The 23,728-nt window shown below is 40.5% G+C and overlaps 2 protein-coding genes and 1 long non-coding RNA gene across 6 annotated transcripts in view; 1 reads left to right on the top strand and 2 right to left on the bottom strand.

Moving 5' to 3' along the window:
* The window catches only part of GAS2L3 (growth arrest specific 2 like 3), a 36,375-nt gene extending 20,610 nt beyond the window's left edge, over window positions 1-15,765 (bottom strand). The window contains exons 1-2 of the mRNA XM_072724683.1: window positions 15,676-15,765; window positions 1,180-1,226 (exon numbers count right to left, since the gene is read on the bottom strand). Coding sequence (XP_072580784.1) covers window positions 1,180-1,203 — 24 coding nt within the window. The 5' untranslated portion in view covers window positions 1,204-1,226; window positions 15,676-15,765. The remainder of the gene's footprint in view (window positions 1-1,179; window positions 1,227-15,675) is intronic.
* A 539-nt stretch (window positions 15,766-16,304) lies between these two features.
* LOC140594231 (uncharacterized) lies at window positions 16,305-18,138 on the top strand. Its single transcript, XR_011994943.1, has 2 exons — window positions 16,305-16,496; window positions 16,690-18,138. It is a non-coding gene; the product is annotated as an uncharacterized lncRNA (long non-coding RNA).
* A 4,641-nt stretch (window positions 18,139-22,779) lies between these two features.
* The window catches only part of NR1H4 (nuclear receptor subfamily 1 group H member 4), a 112,008-nt gene continuing 111,059 nt past the window's right edge, over window positions 22,780-23,728 (bottom strand). For all 4 annotated transcript variants that reach the window (XM_072724680.1, XM_072724679.1, XM_026013103.2 and 1 more), the window contains one exon: window positions 22,780-23,448. In XM_072724680.1, coding sequence (XP_072580781.1) covers window positions 23,210-23,448 — 239 coding nt within the window. In that variant the 3' untranslated portion in view covers window positions 22,780-23,209. The remainder of the gene's footprint in view (window positions 23,449-23,728) is intronic.

The following is a 23,728-nucleotide window of genomic DNA, read 5'->3' as shown; positions in this document are numbered from 1 at the left end:
TGTTAACATTTGATAAATACATCATCTTTTGTCTTCAACCACTGTCATCTTGATAAGCCTTCTTTCGAGAAAAAGAATGGATGAATGAACGAGAGAGAGAGAGAGAGAGAGAGAGAGGAAGAAAGGGAAGGAGGGAGGGAGGGAGACTTTCATGACACCGGTATAATCTCCAGTTTTATATGCGGAAAATTTTGCTGTATCAATGATACAACCAAGCTTCTGAAGTGTCTACTACGTAACACACAATCTAGTAGGCACTTTGCTCATGTTCTCACATTGATCCCATTGATTTCCTCAACAAACACCCTGAAAAGTAAATGCTATTATCCTCACCTTGGAGGTACGGAAGCAGAGGTCAAATAAGTCACCAGAATTGGCAGAACCAGAACCACAAATGATTAATTTGAAAGTTCTCACTTTGCAAATTTTATTATCTGCTGCTCACATCTTAATAAGTAGAATTTCAATCTGATTTTTATCTTTAAATTAAGATTCAAGCATATTCTATTTATACCAAAATAAAACTTTCAAAAGAATATAAGAATGATAGAGCAAATACCAACATTCAAGTGTAAGGTTATTCTGGTTTGTCTGATTATCTCCAGCTTGCCTCCTCTCACCAAAAAGCAAACAAACAAACAAACAAACAAAAAAAAAACCACTTGAAATTTTAAGTTTTAATGCCTGGTTATTTATAGGCATGATAGGGCACAGGCACAATTATCTAAAATAAATAATTAATAATTGTTTTCTTTTTTTTATTTTTTAATTTTTTTTTATTTTTTATTTTTTATTTTTTATTTTTTTTTAATAATTGTTTTCATTGAAAGCTCTTTTAATTACAAATACATAGTAAATTGTAAGGAGAGAAAAACTACAAAAATGTTCCAATTCTCTTCCCAAGGGAGCATAAGAAAGATGGACTTAACCAATTCTAAGGAATTTTTGACTCTTGCAAATAATGAGTAGAAATGAATGCTTAAAATTAAAATCTTTTCAGAACTAGAAAGTTAAAGTACAGTAATTCCTGTTATTAAAATTTGATGCTTTTAAAGAACTAGTACAGTAAAAACGTTTTGGGATGATTTTAGTATTCTACTAATTATTGTAACTTTATATAATCTCATATAATTATTATCTCATAATTTAAAAACATATTTTTCCAGGGAAAACACATACTTGAATTGCAGGTTGCATGGTCATCTGTATTGAAATGAAGTTCTTTTCTGAAAACAGAACAAAACATTAATATGCAAATAACAGTAGCTTTCCTACTCCCCCAGCCCCCAAATTACAAAGAATCTGCTTTAGTCTCCTATTTAACTGAAAACCTAAAACTTTTTCTTCTATTTGGAATAGCGTGACTGTGGGAGAGAATTCAACAATCACTCCTAGCTTCTCACTTATGAAAGCACTCGTATTAAAGAGGCAAACCTGAAATAGACTTTATATGCAGTTTCTGGCACTAATACCAAAGTAATTCTCGCAGCATCTGGCTAGAAAAATAAAACTGACAATGAAACTTCGCACATGAAGAAGTCTACCCAAATTTTCCCCTGTAAGCCTAACATGAACTTGTACAATGCAAACAGCAACAATACAATGGCTGATGCTGAAGTCAAGAACTCTCATCTGATTTTTATAAAGAGATAGTGTAAGCTCATCTGGACTTTGTAGAAATTCACAAGCTTAACCATCAGCTGCTTCTGCCAGACAGCAAGGTAATAAAGACTGGCATCAATTTTAACTGTTAAACAATACTCAATGCCTTTCTATAATAATTTTTCATAAGCTATTTTCTCCATAAGGTGCTAAAGAAAAGGAAAGAAAGAAAGAAGGAAGGAAGGAAGGAAAGAAAGAAAGAAAGAAAGAAAGAAAGAAAGAAAGAAAGAAAGAAAAAAAGAGAAACAGCAATTTTAACTCCAAAATCTATAGGAAATCTACTTTGAAGTCTATACGGAAAAAAGTATGATTTTAATTAATTAGGTAAATACAATTATTTAATGTATTTTAAGAAGGGAAAAAAGGTGAAGAGCTTAAAAACAGAATAACACAGACTATATAAAATTTAGGATTTTTGATTGCTTGTAGCAACATAATATACTAGTCTCTTTTTTTATTATAAACCATAATTAAAACACTGTAAGAAAAAAAATTAAAATGCTATAAAGCTATAATGCTATCAATTTCCAAGGAAAAGTTACTTTCGCCTCTAAGTTATACCAAACATACCTCCTGCACAGTATCAATTACACATACCACTTTCCTTTCAGGAACATTTCTTCTGGTACCAAAGTTGAACTTGAGCTAAATCTAACTCAAAAGTCTGATGTTACATCACACTTTCTTTGGGGGAAAGCAAAGGACAGCAGAATGTCCTTTTTGATGTCATTTTTCCTTCTCTCTACCATAGCAAAAGGCCAAAGTACAATTGAGCATTACTAATGAGCTTGTTATGCTTCCCACGAGCTAATTCAGTGGGGAGTACATTTTCCTTTAGCATAAATAATCCTTTGTCCTCAACAATGGTCCACAGTAAGATGCTTCCGAGACCATTTTTTAAAAATGCAGCAGAGAAGCTGCTCCCATTAAAATAAGGAGTCCCACATAATCAGATAAGAGCTTTAACAGTTGGAACTGTCAACCCAAAACAAAAGAGGGCCTAAATTATAAGGCGTGTGCAAATCAAGAACAGTGACATATTCACAAAGAAGCTAGCACAAGAATGTTTGGTAGTTGCACTTTTTATGGAAAATCCAACAAAATTAGTTTCATGAAAGAAATGAATTTGTGCGCAACCTTCAGTCGCTTGAACTTTAGCAGAAGTCTTTTTAGATACATATTTTTCAAAGCATTCTTCTTGTGTAATGCAAAGAACTACTTTTAAGATGACAAAAATATAACTATCCGTATTGCCTTTAAAAAGAAACTCTTTGGGCAGCCTGGGTGGCTCAGTGGTTTAGCGCCGCCTTCAGCCCAAGATGTGATCCTGGAGACCCAGGATCGAGTCCCACATCGGGCTCCCTGCATGGAGCCTTCTCCCTCTGCCTGTGTCTCTGGTCTCTCTCTCTCTCTCTGTGTCTCTCATGAATAAATAAATAAATCTTAAAAAAAAAAAGAGAGAGAAACTCTTTAATGAAATCTTACTCAGAGAAGCTATAATGTGTCTTCATGTATGAAAAACTATCATGTATGCAAATATATGCTTTTATTGGGAAACTTCTATAAACTGATGAGATTGAATCATCAATGAATTAACAAGTACTCATCATGTCCCTGATCCTGAGAACCAGTTATTGATATTTTCTAGTTATTTACTATTCTCTTTCTAAACCATCTTTGTGTCCTTAGGCATTTAATACCAAGAGTAGCATCTATTCTATAGTTACCCTGACCCTAGTCTGCATCACAACCACAATCCTTCCTTATATTTTTTTTCCTTTTGAAAAAAATTTTATTTAAATCCAAAAATTAACCTATAGTGTATTACTGGATTCGGAGGTAGAGGTCACCCAGTGCTCTTTACATCAAGTACCCTCCGTAACATCCATCACCCAGTGACCCCACCCCCCACCAGCATCTTGATCAGCAAATTGTTGCCTTTATTTTGTTTTGCTTTTGTCTTTCTGTCTTTTGGGAGGATCCTATTTCAACTCTTCGCCAACTCAAGGAAGTCTTTTCCCTTAGATTTGGGCAAAAAAAGAACTCTCAAGTGACCAAGTCCAAACTATACTGTAATCCTGCTGGGAATCATTCAAGAGACCAGGAGTTTAAACAGATCTTAAAGGAAGAGTACTGTACTTAACTTTTAAAATCTGGGGAAAACAGAAACACAGAAGGCACTCACTCACCCACCTGAAACCTGAACAGGAATTGGACCTGACCCACTCATCTTAGAAACAGGTTCAATTATGAGGTCCTCAAGATCATTTATGATGAGCCTCTTCATACTCATTTGATTTCAGAACATGATGGGGAAAAAATGTCAACTAGTTGAACAGATCCTTTGTCCCACAGCTGTAGGCTTTGAAACTGAGTACATTTTTATTCCTCACCCACATTATAAGATATGATGGGGAGCAAAAGGTGGCATAGTGCATTCCTGGTACAAATCAGGGAGGACACTTGGAAAAGAATGGCAAAGAAACAAGTTTTTTTTCAGAAAAACATTGACACTACCTGCTGCTGTATGACATATAGTACTCAAACACCAGATTATTGCCATTTTTAAATACATAGGCTGCAGGGATACAATAAATGTCAAAGTTGGGATAGTGGGATAATGTTTACTGCTGAGGAGGAAAAGGGAGATGAGACTGGGGAGGAATGCACAGAAGCCTTTTAACTGTGCTAGTAAGACTTTATGTCAAGATAAGTGGTAAAAATACAGGTATTATACTAGTCTGCATGCCTTTCTGGATGTCAAAAACCATTTCATCATTTTTTAATGTTTCATTTAGAAAAACAACTGAAGAAGGTATCCTCTCTGATTTGTTGGGGGCGGGGGGGGGCACTTTCTTAGCTTTAAAATTTTGAGTTAAATATTTCCTAATTGCCTAATAGGGAAAATAGAAGTGCTATATAGCCATACCAAACATATTTCGGTTTTTTTCAATGTGTACTAAAATAATTCACCATAAAGGCACCAACTATGGTAGTAGAAAGTAGCAGACACATCTGGTTTGAATTCCAGGCCTAGCATATTAGCTATATACGTACCTTGGGGTACTTAACTTTTCTCCTCTATAAAATGGGATACCATCAGCTCCTTCATATGGTTATTTTTTTTTTAAGATTTTATTTATTTATTTACAAGAGACACAGAGAGAGAGAGGCAGAGACACAGGCAGAGGGAGAAGCAGGCTCCATGTAGGGAGCCCGATGCGGGACTCGATCCCGGGTCTCCAGGATCATATCCTGGGCTGAAGGTGGTGCTAAACCGCTGAGCCACCTGAGATGCCCACCTTCATATGGTTATTATAAAGATTAAAGGAGATGATACACATAAAGGACCTGACACATAACTACCACTTAACAAATGAGTTGGTATGATTAATACTATGATGATATAATTATAGTTCATTTAATCCAACTTATCAAATTTATTTTTTTTTCAACTTATCAAATTTAAAAGAAAGAAGGTTGTAAACTGCCCAGAATTCAACATAATATGGAAAGCTTCTTTTGCTAACAGATAAATATAGTTATAACCAAAAGTAAAAAGCTTTAAAACAGCCATGTCATAATTGGGAAGTTACTCAGATAAGAGTTTGTGACTCACAATTCTCTTTCCCAGAATAAAAGTTTTCAGGAACTTATCTAACATAGGCCCTTGGATCCACTCAACCTGTCTCCTTGTTGTCCTCCCTCAGTTTTGTTCTTTTTTTTTTTTTTAAGATTTTACTCATTTATTCACAAGAGACACAGAGAAAGGTAGAGACTCAGGCCGAGGGAGAAGCAGGCTCCCTACAGGGAGCCCAATATGGGACTCGATCCCAGGACCCCGGGATCATGACCTGAGCCCAAGGCAGACACCCCCCAGGCACCCCAGTTTTGTTCACTTCTGTGGCTACATCACGGTTCCCACTGTGTGCTTCTCCATGTGGTATACGCTCATTCACTTACTCAACAAGCACTCACTCTTCCTCTTTCATGAACCAGCACCAAAGCCTCTCAGAGACACAGTGATGACTGTAACAGATGTGTGACTGCCCATATGGAACCAAGTTGAGAAAACTTTAAAAAGCAACCACAAATGAATACGTGGTGTTAAATCATGATAATTTTATTATTATCATAATAATAGGGAAGGAAAGAACAGGGAAGGAAACAGCAGGCGCCTACTTTAGACTTAGACTGAATAGTTAGAAATGGTTTCGCTGGAGGGAAAACATGAATTTTAAGAACAGAAAGCATCAGTCAAGGAAGAAGGAGAGTTCCAAGTATAGAGAATCATTTCTGTGAAAACTCTGAGGAGAGAACATGGCACACCCCTAGAGGCTGCATGGACAACGGGCAGCCTCAGGGGACTGCGAGGCCAGGCAGCAGCCCCATCACACAAGGCCTGCTGAGGAAATTTGACTTTATTCCAGTGATGGTGGGAAGCCATGGAAGAGGTCCAACCAAGGGAGAGCCGATCTAATTCATGATTCCAAAAAAGCTCCCTGGGGGGAGGGAGGAACAGGACAATGAAAGAAGGAGACAGAGAAAGGACAGAAGCAGTGAGGCCACACAGGAAATGGGTGCATACAGGAGAAGAGATGGAGACAAGGCTGGCAGAGGAAGACAGGAAACCTGAAGGATGGCAATGGTTTGGTGACCAACAATGGTGACTGACTGAGCTAGAACACAGACAACATCCTCCACTCAAGAGAAGTGAATGGAATTTATATCCAGGTCAGTGAGAACCATGTCCTGCTAACAAAGATGGAGGGCTGGGAGGGAGGGCTGAGGGGCACAATGACTTGGCAAGGGTGACTCCCCGGTTTCTGGCTGAACAGCAGAGCAAACACATGGTGGGAGCAGTTATTGAGGTGAGGATGACGAGAGTCTAAACCAATAGTGGCAGGGAACATGTACTGATAGGTCAAAAGTGCTCTGTTTGGGTCACGTTTAATTTGAGAAGCCTTTATAGATATCCAAGGGAAGTGTCTGTCTGGCAGCTGGAAATTCTAATCTCGAGCTGAGAAGAAAGTTCAAGAGGATGTAGAAATTGTCAGCAAATACCTGGGAGGTAACACCACTGAGAAGAATGAGATCATCTTGAGAAAGAAATGGACAAAGCAGGGATAAAGGCCGAAGAATGAGTCCTGAGAAAATCCAACATTTTGACATGAGAGAAGGATTTAGCAAAGGAGATAGAGAAAGAATAGTTGAAAAGATTTTCCATCATCTCAACTAACCCAGGCTTATAATTTGTTTGATTTACTTCCTTCCAGTAGCCCTTTCTGACTAGCTGGAATTACTTCTGATTTTATCTTTAGTTCTTGAATTCACATAGAATTTCCCCAATCACATGCCTTTACAGTGCTTCACACCATTTTGTGTTATTTCTGCACACTGCTTTGCCAATTGTAAGTTCCTGGACTGCCACTGGAAGCAGGACTGAAAGAAGTACTCAAGCCTAAAGTTTAGGTAACACTTTTGGTAGAATATCAGAATTTCTAGGGAAACTTGGGTTGTCCTCCTTCTCCACAACATTTCTGCTGTGGAACAAAATGTGACAGAAGCTTGGAAGCAGCTACATAGTAGACAAGCACCTACTGGGAGATATTTTTTTTTGTATTCTTTATTATTTTTATTTATTATGTGACCTGAGTTGAGTTGATAAATGATTTTGCCTCTCACCCAGCATGTCCAACGTGGTATTTGTACAGTGGTTACTGGTCAAGGTACCAGCAGGTCAAGTGAGATGCCTGACAGATCAAAGGAATCACTAAGAAAAAAAAAAAAAAAAAGACTAAGAATGGTGTACAGGAGAGGGTCCAAGTAAAAAGGATGGAATAGTTGTGCCAAGGGGCATAGGTTCTGGAAACAATGTGCTACTTAGGAATTTATGTGCCTCAGTGCACAAGAACATTTTTATCACATCTTAAACTCCATTTGTGGTAGAAAGAATAATAGTTCCCCAAAATGTTTACATCCTAATCCCCAGAACCTGTGAATATGCTACCTTTATGGGCAAAATGGGCACTGCAGATTGAGTAAATTAAAGACTCTGGGATGAAAGATGATCTTGCTAGGTGAAATGTGATCACAAGACTCTTTATAAGAGGGAGGCAGGGGGATCCCTGGGTGGCACAGCGGTTTGGCGCCTGCCTTTGGCCCAGGGCGCGATCCTGGAGACCCGGGATCGAATCCCACATCGGGCTCCCGGTGCATGGAGCCTGCTTCTCCCTCTGCCTGTGTCTCTGCCTCTCTCTATCTCTCTGTGACTATCATAAATAAATAAAAAAATTAATAAAAAAAAAAAGAGGGAGGCAGATGCTAAAATCCTTGATGAACACAGACGTGAAAATCCTCAACAAAGTATTAGCAAACTGAATTCAACAGTACATTAAAGGGATTGTATACCATGATCAAGTGGGATTTACTTCAGGAATGCAAGGATGGTTCAACACCTGCAAATCAATCAACATAACATACCATGTTAACAAAATAAAAATTATATGATCTTCTCGATATAGAAATAGCATTTAACAAAATTCAACATGAACTTATGAAAAATATTCTCTACAGAGTAGGTATAGAGAAAACATAACATAATAAAGGCCATAACAAGCCCTTTGCTAACATGATATGGTCAAAAGCTAAATATCTTTCCTCAAAGATCAGTAACAAACAACACATGGATGCCTACTCTCAGCACTTTTATGCAACATAGTATTTGGCAGCCATAGCCAAACCAATCAGAGAAGAAAAAGAAATGTATCCAAATTGCAAAGGAAGAAGTAAAACTGTCACTATTTGCTCATTACATGATATTCTATATAAAACACCCTCAAGACCACCAAAAAACTCTAATAAATGAATTCAGTAAAGTTGCAAGATACAAAAATCAATACATAGAAATCTGTTATTTCTATACACTAATGACAAATTATCAGAAATAGAAATTAAGAAAATAATCCCATTTACAGTTGCAACAAAAAAAAATAAAATATCTGGGAGTAAACTTAACCAAGGAGGTAAAAGACCTGAAAGTTATAAGACACTGACAAAAGAAATTGAAGAAGACACAAATATATGAAAAGATATTCCATCTCTTAAACTGGAAAAATTAATATTAAAATGTCCACATTGTCCAAAGCAACCTACAGATTCAATGCAATCAGAGAACCCAGAAATAAGCCCAAACATTTATGGCCACTTTATAACAAAGGAGCCTAAAATATATTATAGTGAATGGACAGTCTCTTCAATAAATGGTGTTGAGAAAACTGGACAACCACATGCAAAAAAATGAAACTGGACCACTATCTTATACCGTACACAAAAATTAACTCAAAATGGATTAAAGACTTGAATTTGAATGTAAGACCTGAAATTATAAAACTCCTAGAAGAAAACATAGGCGGTAAGCTCCTTGACGTGAGTCTTGGAGATGATTTTTTTTTATCTGACACCCAAGGCAAAGGCAAAAAAAAAAAAGCCAAAATAAATAAGTGGGACTACCTCAAACTAAAAAGCTGATGCACAGCAAAGAAATTATCAACAAAATGAAAAGACAACCTACAGAATGGGAGAAAATATCTGCATGTCATATATCTGATAAGGAGATAATATTCAATTCAACTCAGTTGCAAAACAAATAAACAATCTGATTAAAAAATGGGCAGAGGACCTGAATACACATTTGTCCAAAGAAGACCTACAGATGGCCAACAGACACATGAAAAGATGCTCAACATCACTCATCATCAAGGACATGCAAATCAAAACCACAAGGAGATATCACCTTACACCTGTAAGAATGATTATTATCAAAAAGACAAGAAATAATGAGTGTTAGTGAGGATGTGGAGAAAAGGGAAACCTCGTGCACTATTAGTGGGAATGTAAATTGGTGCAGCCACTGTGGGAAACAGTATGGAAGTTCCTCAAAAAACGAAAAAACTGTTTCAAAAAGCTATATGGCCCCACAATGACTACAGCATTGTTTTCAACAGCCAAGATACAGAAACAACCTAAGCGTCCACTGATGGATGCATGGATAAAGAGGTGGTATATAAATACAAGAGAATATTACTCAGCCATAAAAAAAAAAAAAAAAAGAATGAAATCTTGCCACTTGCGACAACATAGATGTACCTGAAGGGCACCATGCTAAGTGAAATAAATCAGATAAAGAAAGACAAATACTGTATGATCTCACTTATCTGTGGAATCTAAACAAACCAAGATTCTTGATAAAGAGACAGATTGATGGTGTGGACCCCAGTGGAAGGGATTAGGGGGTAGGCAAAATGAGTGAAGGGGTTCAGGGGTACAAACCTGCAATTTATAAGTCATGGGGATGTAATGTAGAGCATGGAGACTATAGTTAATAACACTGGACTGCACATTTGAAAGCTGCTAAGAGAGTAGATCTTAAAGGTCCTCATCACAAAATTAAAACCATGTATGGTGATGGGTGCTAGCTAGTTATCATGATGATCATTTTACAATATATACAAATACCAATCATGTCCTTTGTACATCTGAAACTAATATAATGCGATATGTCAATTGTATCTCAATAGAAATAAATACGTTCTTTTAAAAAGAGGAATAAAGAAAAGTCAGAGAATGATATGAGAAGTAGAGAAAGAAACAGATTTGAGCTGCACCACTTCCGGCCTTGAAGAGAACATAGGTGCGCTCTCAAGGCTAGAAAAGGGAAGGAAATGGATGTTCCTCTGAAGACTCCAGAAAGAAGGAAGCCCTGACGACAACGTCTTTTTTTTTTTTTTAAGCTCATTACAGATTTGTGACCTCCCAAACCATAAGATAATAAATTTGTGTTGTTTTCAACCACTAAGTTTGTGGTAATTTGTTCTAGCAGTAATAGGAAAGTAACATACATCTTAAGTGGAGAAAGGAGGCTGGACCCAGAGGGTCAAGACATTTGGCCCCAAGAAAGCAATATACATCCAGAACATGACTGGAAGATATAGTGAGCCCAGCATGTTGAAACAATGAGAAAAACACACCAGATGTATACAGTAGGATGAAATATAAATAAAATCAACCAACCAAACAAACAAAAAAAAAAACATGCAAAATGTATAGGTAAAATCCATTGTGCTATATGTGTTCTCTATCATCATCACCATCACCATCACCACCAACACCAATACCAACATCACCACCACCACCATCACCAACACCAACACCACAACCAACATCACCACAACCAACATCACCACCACCATCACCATCATTACCACCACCACCAACATCACCATCACCACCACCACCACCATCATCATCATCAAAGGCCCTGCCTTTGTATCACTGAGATAATTTATTCCTTTACTCACTCATTTAAATATTTACAAAGGCTTCCTGCATTTACTATTTCAGGGAGTAGCACCAACATTCACCAAGTTAAACAGGTCAGCCATGACTCCTCCCTCTCCCAGGCCTCCACTGTCTCAGTGGATCCCTCAGTCAAAACAATCAGTGATCATACCTTGTTGCTTCTGCCTCTAAATTTTTTCTTTGACATCTAGGGCCACCCCTCTAGTTCACGCCACCATCACCCCTCTCTCTAGGTTTACTGAAACTGATTCCACTCAGTCACCATTTCTCCATTCCTGCAAGCCTCACCCTGCTCTTCACATACTGCAGCCAGACTGATTCATCACAAACCCTCATCTGAGGATGCCTTTCTACTCCCCTGCTTAAAACCCCTGATGACCCTCCAATGCCTACAGAATAAAGCCCTAACTCCTCAACAAAGCCAACAAAGAGTGATAGATCCCCTCCAGCCTCGTCTCTTGGCCCTCACACTCCAGCCATGTTAACTTCTTTTAGACCCTTTGAGTATGATCTCTCATCTCTGGGACTTTGTACCTGATAATCTATCTACATCATTTTCTCTTCCTTTCTTCCAGACTCAGTCCTATCTATCTTCAGATTTAATTCCTCTAAAAAATCTCCCAAACTCCCTCCCTAATTTAGGTTACACAGCAATACATGCTTTTATTTTACTCTATACTTTCTAAAATAAGAACCATATGGAGGTAACATTCTCCATTTCCTCTACTACTATGTAGAAATTAGTGCTAAAATTAGTACCAGAACTACTCCTAAGCACAATACATGTTGCATTTACCACTAAAGAGACTGAGAAACGATAATTAAGTAAATCTGCAGTATGCTCATTTAAGGAAAAAGCAGCTTCTAAAGCAGATAAAGACTTTAAAGAGAAAGAAATAAGATTCTTACAGCTTCATAAAAACATCACATGTTATTTACAAAATTATAAAAATTATTTGTTAGGAGTCTTTGCTTTTCTATTTGAAATTTTCCTCTTGCAATGTTTCATAGACATTCAACTTGAATAACTTAACTTTATGTTGAATAGAACTATTCATATATCATAAATTTTTTAAAGAACTTAAAATCAATTTGCTTTTATACATGATAAGCTAAAAGACTATGGAGAACACACCCATACACAAACACTAATATACAGAAATGTGACAACATAAAGCATCTATTAACAGGAAACTGCTCAAATAAGTTATCATACATTTATATAGTGGATTCATTCAGTCACTTGAAAAAAATAAGAGCTATATCTACTGATATGAAAAGATGTTATGTGACCAAAATCAATCTGCAGAACAGTACGTATAATTACGTTATTGGTATCACAATGTTTTCCAAACTGGAAGGGTATAAAAAAAAAAACTTCTAAACACAAGTTTTTCAACAGCCAATTTTATTTTTTAGAATCCAAAATAGTAATAAGTTATGTATCAAGAGAAATTAAAAGTCATTATGCTTAACGCTATATATAAAGGGAGCTCTTCAACCATAGTTAAGAGTAAACTGTTATAGAAGAGTTTATGTTGTGTTAAAAGTAGGCCGAAATCTCTGTAAGTCAGCACTTCAGCAATACCTATCATGTGACTGATGGTCACAATACTATAAATTCCTAAGATGGTTTCGACATCAAGGATGAAATTATCATTTAGTGCATACACTACATTTTATTACATTCTAGTTCTTTGGAAATTAGTAATTCATTGATAAAATAAGCAGCAACTTTCTGTTAAGACAACCTACTATGCAGCAACGTAGTATCTTGAGAAAACATTCTGTGTTTCTAGAAGGAGAAACACTAATGAAATGCAATTGCAAAGACTGCCTTATCTTGTAAGCAGGCCTTCTGAGGCATTTCTTTATGGCACTTAAATTTCAATTAAAAATAGGGAAACTGGAAGTGAGATAAAGTCACTGACAGACTCAAGTTTCCTATTCTCTCAAATTCTATGTACGTCACAAGGTTCCTGAGGTATGAGGTATACGAGATGTATCTGATATCAAAGTACAGAAAGCAATAGGTAATAAGAAGAGAGTAAAACACATACACACAGACATACACAGACATGTTACTGAAAGAAAACTATAACAATACATATTAGCCTTAATCCCTTACTTGCCTCATCAACAGTTGGCTTGAAAAAAATTACTAAAACAATTGAACTTTCTTCTTAACTACAAACTTGAGATTCACAGGTGAAAAAAATAATAGAAGAATGTTGCATAGTGAAAACATAGTGAATACACCAAAGCTAAATGGGAAAATACAAATTAGGAAATATTACTTCTGAACTGGCCAATTCTCCAAACACCATTGAATCCACTTAGTTTTTTTGTAATAGCACGTACGTTGGGACGCCTGGGTGGCTCAGTGGTTGAGCGTCTGCCTCTGGCTCAGAGTGTGATCCCAGAGTCCCGGGATCAAGTCCCACATCAGGCTCCCTGTGTCTGTATCTTCTGCCTCTATGTGTCTCTCATGAATAAATAAATAAAATCTTTTTTAAAAAAATTAAATTAAAAAATAGCATGTGTGTTGCTGACAGTCTTCTCTTATCACACACTTTGATTTACCACCACAAATTATTTCTATTTTTTTAATTAATGAAATATTCAAAAATAAAACTATACCCATGGCAGAAATGAACCTGGGCCACACAAACAACTCTGTGCGAGATGTTATGTGACACCAGAAGTATAAACAAAGGATAGTCTGACACACAAACAAAGCGGGCTGGACTGAATTCCAGGTGGACTTAGGTTATTTGCTTTCTCTGAGCTTCAGTTTCCTCACCTATAAGAAGCAGTAAACACCAACTACATTACAGGATTACTAAGAGATTTCACAACAATATAAGTAAAGCACCTAAAACACATACTTGCACCATCTAGGTAATAATGTGTTTGATAAACAGCAACAGTGTTTAGTATGTGCCAGATACTATTTTTAGTGCTTACAGGTATTAAATTAATCAGTGAATGAGGGATCCCTGGGTGGCGCAGCGGTTTGGCGCTTGCCTTTGGCCCAGGGCGCGATCCTGGAGACCTGGGATCGAATCCCACATCGGGCTCCCGGTGCATGGAGCCTGCTTCTCCCTCTGCCTGTGTCTCTGCCTCTCTCTCTCTCTGTGACTATCATAAGTAAATAAAAATTAAAAAAAATAAATAAAAATAAAAAAAAATAATCAGTGAATGAGAACTCATCACTACTTCTGGTACTACCTTTACCTTCTGGGCCTCTCAGTCCTTTGGGTATAGCTTGAAACTTTTAATCAGAATTAAACAGCACAGAAATAATAACAGCTATGTGTCAGGCACTGTACTAAACTATTTATGTAGATTATTTCACTTAATCCTCACAACAATCCTCCCATCGATAAGGTAGGTACTATTATTAACCTAATCTTTTACAGATTAGGAAATTTAGGATTAGAAGGATTAAATAACTTGCCTAAAGTCACATTACGTGGTAAAGCCTGACCTCAGAGCCTGCATGCTTAGCAACGACGCTATGCCAAAAAGAAATATTGCCTTTAATTCAATAATGTCAAAACAGACTATCCAGTGTCTGTTAATGAATTTTTGAAACAGATGAAATCAGACAACTTGCATCAGAATCCACGCTGGTAGATTCTCACCAGTTTCCACTTCTTCGTTCGAATCCATCCCAGTCTGCTCCCAGAGGAAATGTGAGGTTGTGAGAACTCCAATCCTTAATTAAGTGCCAAGAAACATGGTCATAGAGCAGGTTCACCAACTGCTTATCCTCTGAGAAAGCAGTTATTAGCGCTCTTGGTACAAACAGAACAAAACACAAGGTGTGACTCGGACTGGGACTGGGCCCGCAACCAACCATCGCTTCACTCAAGGACGGAATCCGCAACTCGGCCACGCACCGCACAAAGCACTCGCACATCCAGGAAACCCCATTTGAAAAGATTCGCTGGGAGCCAGGAGTGGCAGCGCGAGGAAGGACGCCTTCCGAAAGTTGCTCCAGGTTTCTGGGCGAACCGCAAAGCCTTCCCTTTACTTCACAGCTCGGCCCCCCGGGCAGCCCTCCAAGCCGAGGGTGCAGCCGGGAGCGCAGAGCCCCGCCCCGCCGGACCCCGCGGCGGAGGCCCGTCAACCTCGCCAGAGGCACCCGGCCGGTGCGCGCCGCTCTCCCCGAGGGGAGTGACTTCGCGGATTCTTACAGAGGGTGAGTCGGGGAGTCCAGCGGCCCTAACCGTGCTAGGCGCTGGGGCGTAAGGGTGCCCCGGAGCCCTTCAGCCAGCTTCAGGCTCCGCTCCCCCCGACTCTAAGGCAGAGCGGTTACGGCTCCACACCTGCTCCGGCCCACTCGGTCCGCAACCCCCGCCCCCCCGGCCCAGCACACCTGGAGCCGCAGCGCCGCAGCGCCGCAGCGCCGCACCCAGGCGGCGGGAGAGGGCGGGCTGACCATCACCCTGACAGCCCCGGGGGCCAATCCGGGGGCGCGGCCGCCGCCGCAGGCCAACCGCAGGGCGTCCCGGAGACCCCGCCGAGCCAGCGTCGCGACTCCGCGAGCGCCGGGGGTCCCTCGAGGCCGCAGACGAAGGCGCGGCAGCCCCAAGACGGCGAGGGAAGGCTCGCGAGAGAAGAGAAGGCCCGCAGGGAAGGACTCACCCGCCGCGCCCGGAAGGGTCACTTCTCCCCGCAGGGCGACATCTCGGGTCCGGCCGCGAAGCCGACCCGCCGCCTCCGCCGCCGCCCGCCGCCTGTTTCGAAAGGACCAATGGGAAGGCGGGGGAGGGCGCGGCCGCAGGCTCCGCCCCGGGCGGGGGAGGGCGCGGCTGCAGAGTCCCTCCCGCCCCGAGATGGGGGAGGGCACGGCCGCAGGGCCCCCGTCTCCCTCCCCGCCCCCACCCCGGGCCTCCGGGAGCGCCCGACCCCCGCGCGCACCTCGCTGGGCCGGGGGCGCCCGCCTGCCGCCGCCCGGAGTCTCTCACGTCGGGGGGCCAAGCCCCGTTCTCCACCTAAAGGCAAAGTAGCCCCTCGGTGTCACGGAGCGAGGCCCCCCGTCTGGCCCCCCGGCGACCGCCACAGCCTGGACATTTGTCCCCGCGGAGTCGCAGGGTGGAGGTCGAGGGTGTGGCCCTGAGTCTCACCCTGATGTGTTGGGAGCCCCCCCCCACGCCCCGACCCCGAGCACCGGAGATCTGGCTGTCGGGGGGGCGCCCGGTTTCCGGAGACAAACGCACCCCCCAGGAGTGGGCGTGCTGTGCTTCCCTTCCCGAGGGAAGGCTCTTCCTGGAGAGTCGGCGTTGAAAGATGGGGAGGATTGCAGCTGCCAGCCCCAGCTGTGGGCGGACACGGGGTGCTGGCGCTGATTTCAGGAAACACACAAAAACCAACCTCATCCTGGTGAGGGAGACTTACTGGCCCAGACGGCCGAGATAAAGCAGAAACTGGACCTCCATGTAGAAGTGCACAGGTCTCTGATAACTGTAAGTGTAGTGTGACTTGTAAAGGGGCGGGGGGGGGGGGGGGGGGGGCGGTGTCAGTGGCCAAAAGCCTGGAGGCCCAGATCCTTCCCCTTTTAGTTTGATTTTGTGAAATCACCTCACCTCTCTGGGCCTCAGTTTCTCATCTGTAAAATGGTCGGCCTTCTGTTGACCTGGAATGATGTTCTCTCTCTAGTGTTTATTCCTTCCTTCGTTCATTAAAAACCCTGAGGGGGTCCTGCTGCTGCTCTGCGGTGGAAACGAAAATGAAGAAGATTCCACGAAAATGAAAAAGACGGTGCCTGCCTTCGAAGTGCTCAGCAGCCTGAAGGCTCAATGGAGGTCTGCAAAGGAAGGAACACCTGACAGCCTTGGAAGGTGATGGTCAGAGGTTTGAAAGGAGCCGAGAGTTTTGAAGGATAATTAGGAATCTGACAAGAGCATGGATAATTGGGAATAAGGAGTGCTTTCCAGGCAGAGAGAACACATAGTTCCAGAGATATGAGAGCACCTGAAATGTTCCTGGAATAGTAGTTTTGAGAGACTAAAGATTGGAGATTGAGAGTTAGATCAAGCTGGAAGAGTAGGCACCGATGAAAGATCTGGTAGATGCTGAAGAGTTTAGAATTTTTCTTGCAGTCATTTGGGATTGGTTATAAAAAAAAAAGGAGTGGTAGGATGGTGTGTTTTACGGAAACATTTTTTTCAAGGATTTTTGAAGAATGGAATGAGACTGGTGACAATTCCAAAAACTAAATTCAACAATTACCTAAACTAATTCAAAAGAGGTGGAGAGAAAGAAGTCTCCGGAGATACCTAAGAAAGCTGACTTACCTGCATTTTGGTTTGGGGTATGTTCAGTCTCAAGTGTGAGAGGAGCATGCAGGTAGGGGTGTTCAGAAGTGGTTTAATTGGTTGGGGCAGGAGACACAGATTTGAAAAGTTAATTCACAAACATCATTGAGTGCTTGCTCTGCACCAGACTCTGCCCCAGCAGGAAGGGTCCTGTTCTCACAGAGCTTATACCCTGGGCTGTAAGACGGTCAGCCAAAACTTGGCATGTCCTGGTAGTTGAACCTTCATGGTTCAACTTTCATGGTTGATCCTTCTTTTTTACTGAAGTTGCTCCCAGAACCCTTTGGTCCCGCCATCTGCCATAGATTAATTTTCACCAATTGTTCAAATAAACGTATGTTTTACAGTGTTTCTGTTGAAAACTAAGGACAGTTTGTCATATTCCTTCATGTAGCCAAATTTCAAAGTGGAGTTGTAGCTTTCAATTGGATTTATTGAGTACCAATATCAAAACCTGTACACTTTTCTATAAAACTTTAAGAGTTGTTTGATGAGCCAATAATTAACAATTTTTTCCTACATGCATACTACATGCATAAACATTTAAATTCCACTTATTAAAAATTGAAAGTATGCTATACTCCTATATGTACATGAGCGTCCTTTCTCTACACCCCCCATCCCACTTAATATTTCTAAACCATTTACTGAAACTTTGACATATTTTAGGGTATTTTATGCTTGCTTTCCTCTTGCTCTCATTGTCTATGTGATTTGTCTTGGTAACTTATGTACCTTATAAAGATATGACAGGAGGAAAATGAATCTGCAATCAGAAAGTCTAAACAAATCTCCTCTCTTTAAGTCCATATCCCTGACTGGTTAGAGATATATGTTGGCGGAGAACTCCCACCTCAATTATTTGATTCTTGTTGCTTTTCCCTTCTGTATAGGAAGGAAGGAAGTACTCGTGTTGTTTTCTGAACCTCATTTCTACATCAGCTCTCAGTACCCCTCTCCCTCAGTGCACTCACCATCTTACCTATCTTGATTTTAACACTACAATTAGTAATTGAGGGTTCCACCTAATGAGGTGAAATTTACTTTCATGTGTAGATTTTCTAATTGGTGGTTAGGCTAATACCTATACTTTAGAGGTTCTTATTTTACTGTAAATTACCATGGTTGCAACATACAGAGCAAGCATTGCCCATCATTTTCATCAGGTGACAAAGTCTAATAGATGTGACTTTGCCAGGATTGTGAAGGTGTGCCCCCACTTTAAGAAAACGCATGCTTGGAAATCTAAATTTTAAGTTATTACATTGGAATGATCATTGATCCGACTAATCAAATAGCCTGAAGCATATACGCCTTGGATGATGTTGAGATATGATTTGGCTTTTTCACAGCCCTGCAAAGAATTACTTAAAACTGCATTGCAATTTAAAGCAACTGCATTGCTTAAAACATACTGTAGTGACAAACAAAAGTGGATTAAGGACTTAAATGTGAGACCTGAAACCATTGGAATTCTAGAAGAGAGCACAGGCAGTAGTTTTCCTTACATCAACCATAGCAACATTTTTCTAGATATGTCTCCTGAGCGAGGGAAACAAAAGCAAAAATAAACTATTAGGACTACATCAAAATAAAAAGCTTCTTCAAAAAAAACAATAAAACTAAAAGGCAACATACAGAATGGGAGAACATATTTGTAAATGACATGTCTGATAAAGGTTAGTATCCAAAATATATAAAGAACTTCTACAACACAACACCAAAAAAACAAAGAATCTGATTAAAAATGGGCAGAAGACATGAATGGACATTTCTCCAAAGAAGTAAAGGTGACCAACAGAAACATGATAAGATGCTCAGCATCACCAATCGTCAGAGAAATGCAAGACCACAAAGAGATATCACCACACACCTGTCAGAATAGCTTAAGTCAGGGCACCTGGTTGGTTCATTTGGTTAGGCACTCTCAATTTCAATTCAGGTCATGATCTTCCTGCTGGGCATGGAGCCTGTTTAAGATTCCCTCTCCCTCTCCCTCAGTTCCTTCCTCTATAACCCCCTCTCTTAAAAAAAGAAGAAGGAAGGAAGGAAGGAAGGAAGGAAGGAAGGAAGGGAGGGAGGGAGGGAGGGAGGGAGGGAGGGAGGGAGGGAGGAAGGAAGGAAAGAAGGAAGGAAAAGAAAGAAAAGGAAAGGAAAGGAAAGAGAGAGAGAGAAAGAAAGAAAGGAAGGAAGGAAGGAAGAAAGAAAGGCTAAAGTCAAGTAGTCAAATACACAAAGAACCACAAGAAATTCAAGAAGCAACAAGTGTTGACAAGGATGTGGAAAAAAAGGAAGTCTCATGCACGGTTGGTGGGGATGCAAACTGGTGCAGCTACTGTGGAAAACAGTGTGGAGGTTCCTCAAAAAGTTAAAAATAGAACTACCACATGACCCAGTAATTCCACTGCTGGGTATTTACTCAAAGACTACAAAACCACTAACTTAAAAAGAAACATGCACCCCTAAGTCTATTACAGCATTATTTACAACAGCCAAGATACGGGAGCAGCCCAAGGGTCTATCAGTAGATACACACACACACATACATACATGTATAGTGGGATATTACTCAGGCATAAAGAAAGAATGAAATCTTGCCATTTTCAAGGACATGGATAGAGCTAGGGAGCATAATAATGCTAAGTGAAATAAGTCAGAGAAAAAACAAATACCCTATGATTTCACTCATTTGTGGAATTTAAGAAACAAAACAAAGAGAAAAAAGAGACAAACCAAAAAAACTCTTTTAACTATAGACTCTTAACAATAGAGAACAAACTGACAGTCATCAGAGGGGAGGGAGTGTGGGATGGGTGACATAGGGGGTGGGGGTGAAGGGTACACTGTTCTTGGGGAGCACTGAGTAGTGTACAGAAGTGTTCAATCACCACATTGCACCCCTGAAACTCATAACACCGCATGTTAAGTAATGCTGGATTAAGAAAAAAAACATAGTTGTTAGAGGTTTTTTTGTTTGTTGGGTTTTGTTTTGTTTGCTTTTAATGACTTTATTAGTTATTGTTCTGCGTTATGTGGCTGCTGCTGCTGCTGCTGTTGCATTTAATGCTCTGACACTATTGAGTGTCAATCGATGAACACACCTTGTGTGAAGTACTGGGTAAAATTTGGGGGCAATAGAAGGTTTGATTTATTCCTAATTAACTATTCATTCAGCAGATAGCCTATTGAGAGCCTACGACATTAAAAACAACACTAAGCTTAAAGAAATGTTACAGATTTACATGAACAAATATTGTGTGAAAGTAATTAAATGAGGTCAAATTTTATAACAACAGCTGTGATTAATGCTATCTATGTAGTGGATGGAATAGTGTTCCTTCCCCTATAAATCCCCCAAAATTCATGTCCATCTGGAATCTTAGAAGGTGACCTTATTTGGAAATAAGATCTTTACCAATTACCTGCTCCCCCCCTCAATTTTTATAATTTGCTAGTATGGTTCTCAGACCTAAAGAAAACAGTTTGCTTACTGGTTTATTATAAAGGGTACAACTTGGTAAGTAATAGCCAAATGGAAGAGGCATAGGGTAAGGTATGGGAGTAGAGGAGAGGACCTGGAGCTTCCGTGCTCTCTCTAGTGTGTTCCATGCTCTTCACCTCAGTGTGTTCATGGACCCAGAAGTTCTCAAGATGCATCATTTAGGCATTTTTATGGAAAACCCATTACATAGGCATGACTGATTAAATCCTTGGCCATTGGTGATTGACCTCAACCTCTGGGATTGTCTCCCCATCTCGGAGTCTGGGAATAGGGCCAAAAGAGCCAGCTTTCTAATCACATGATTGGTTCTTCTAGCAATCATCACCCTTCCTAAAGCACCTAGAGCCCCTCCTTCCATCATCTTGTTAGCATAAACTCAGGTCTGGTTGAAAGCAGCTCATTACAAATAAAAGGTGCTCCTTTCACCCCATCAGGAAATTCCAAGGGTTTTAGAAAGCCCTGTGTCAGGAACTGGGAACAAAGGGCCTATATGTATTATTTTATCACAATTCATTTCCATAAGCATTATTATTTGCCATTACAAAGTCTTACCTACATGAATGAATCCATACCTACGTGATTAACTCCTAGTTCGGTCTGTAGTGTGCCCCTTAATTCAGCTCATTCCCCATCACTTTCCCTACAAATGCCCTGTGATCTGGGAAACACCAAACCACATTCTGTTCCCCAAACCGAATCTCCTCCTTCAGGCATTCAGAAGCCGGCTTCCCTGTCTGATGTGTCCTTTCCTTACCACCTATCTCCCTTGAGGGGCCTGCAACTTCCCACTTTTCACCCATTAGCTAAATTCCTAGAGATCTTAGGCGCTGGTATCTACATTTCCAGATGGTGAAACGGAGGCTTGGGAAGGGTTTTGCCAAGCGTTGTCTCTCCCCAGATTACTTGTGCTTTTTAACACCTGCACCTCACCAGCCCCTGCTTGTGCTCCTGCCACCCTTGCATCCTGTTCCCTCTCACAGCCTCTATGGAGGTCCTGGCTATAGCCTTCCAAGCCCAGAGGAAATGCCACCTCCTCCTCCTCCAGGAGACTTGCCCAGTGAGCCCACAGAACTTGTCTCTGCACCTCTTTGTAAACCCCTCCAGGCCAGGACTGTGACCCTTGAGGGACCTTGTACTTAGTGGGGACTCAAGTCTTGTTGTTGTAGCAAGTAGAATCCAAGTAATGCTAGCCCCGCTTGTTCCCTTTCCCACTGTGTTTAGGACTTCAGGGTGGTTCTAATTTTTTTTTAAATTTTTTTTGTTCTAATATTTTAATACAGAAAAACCTTTTGTGTGCTAAGCAAGCTCCATTGTGTCTGACTTCAGCAGAAAGGGGTATATATAAGGCCATTGCTCATAGGAGGTGTTTTATGGTATTCACCCAAGGATGATGGGGAGAAGACTACAGCAGTGTAACAATGAATGAAGGAAATGAACCAATTCCTGGTTTGGGGGAAGTATACAACAGCTGTGCACCCAGCTGTAGAAGTGTTTTCCAAAAGCAAAACAAAACAAACCAAAAAAAAAAAAAAAAACAGATTAATTATATGCACTGAAGCCAAAGTTAAGTGCTTTTAAGAGAGAAAAGGGAATATCCCATCACTGGAGTTATTTGCATTTGTAAACCAGACTTCAAGACCCTAACTTTGGAAAGGGTTTGCTTGAGGGAATACTTTATTTGAGAATCATTAGCTTTTCTGAATGCTACTTCTTTGACTTCAAAGAAAATGAAATGATCTGAGGGCCATTACAAATAAATGAATATTCACCAGGGCTGCTTCTGGGATGAGAAAAAAAAAAAAAACATTTGTATTGTGAGAGTTTATCTTTTTGTAAACTACCCATCACCACCACCACCACACACACACACACACACACACACACGCACGCACACACACACACACAAATGCCAAGCCCAACAGGATGTCGTTCACCATTTAAAGAAACGAGTTTCTGTATTTTTCAGATTTTGTTCCAAGAGAAAAGCCTACTGCCATTATGTTCAGTTTATTGCCAAAATTGAACACAACTCTTTGATAAAATATATGTGATGATGTAAGATAAGAGCAAAATGAAGTTTTCCCTATCTCAACCGATGGAAGTGCAGAATGATCAATGGAGCAAGGCGAGCAGGACGGCCCGTTTGGACCAAAGAGTCCCTGAAGCCTTGTCAAATGCCATGCGGAGAAAGCAATGTTATCTAGCTCAGTATTTACAACTTTGGAAGTCGCATAATCACTGCATAAATATCCGCCAAAGTTCTTGCGTGAAACCAGGTACAAATGAAACAAAAAAAGTCATACATCAGACATATTGTGAGGAAAATGAAGCACTGGATGCTCTTGCCCTGTCACACTCCTCACTGCACATCCCAGATTTCACAGAGAAGCGGGGTGAACTTGTGGTCATTCACTCTCCATGACATCAGCATCTCTGCGTGGTGATGATTGAATGTCCGCAATTCAGTCAGGCGACCCAGGAGACAGGCAAAATGTTGAGGATTTTCAGGCTGATAAATCTTGCACAACTTTTGTAGCACATCAAGCAGGGGTTCCTGAAGCTTCTCTACCGCCTCCCTGTCCTTGATGTATTGTCTGTCTGTGTCGAGGTTTAAAATAAAGTTACATTTTAAAATTGAATTAAAATTAAATGGGTTAAAAAATGGGTTCTTGAGGAGCATCAATTTGGCATGATTATAGCAACAAGAACTTGCTTGCAATGTGACTTATAAGTGCGCGCTCTTAAATGTATATATTAAGTGTTTTAACGTGCTGAATTTTTACACACACACACACATATTTTCATGTAATCACAACTAGATCAAGATATAGAACATTTACTACTCCCCAAACTCTCCTTCCAGTCTGTGCCCCCAAAA

This window comes from Vulpes vulpes, chromosome 10, assembly GCF_048418805.1.
Source record: "Vulpes vulpes isolate BD-2025 chromosome 10, VulVul3, whole genome shotgun sequence".
NCBI lineage: Eukaryota > Metazoa > Chordata > Mammalia > Carnivora > Canidae > Vulpes > Vulpes vulpes.
The sequence above is the reverse complement of the archived record's forward strand: the minus strand, read 5'-3'. Positions and strand labels throughout refer to the sequence as shown.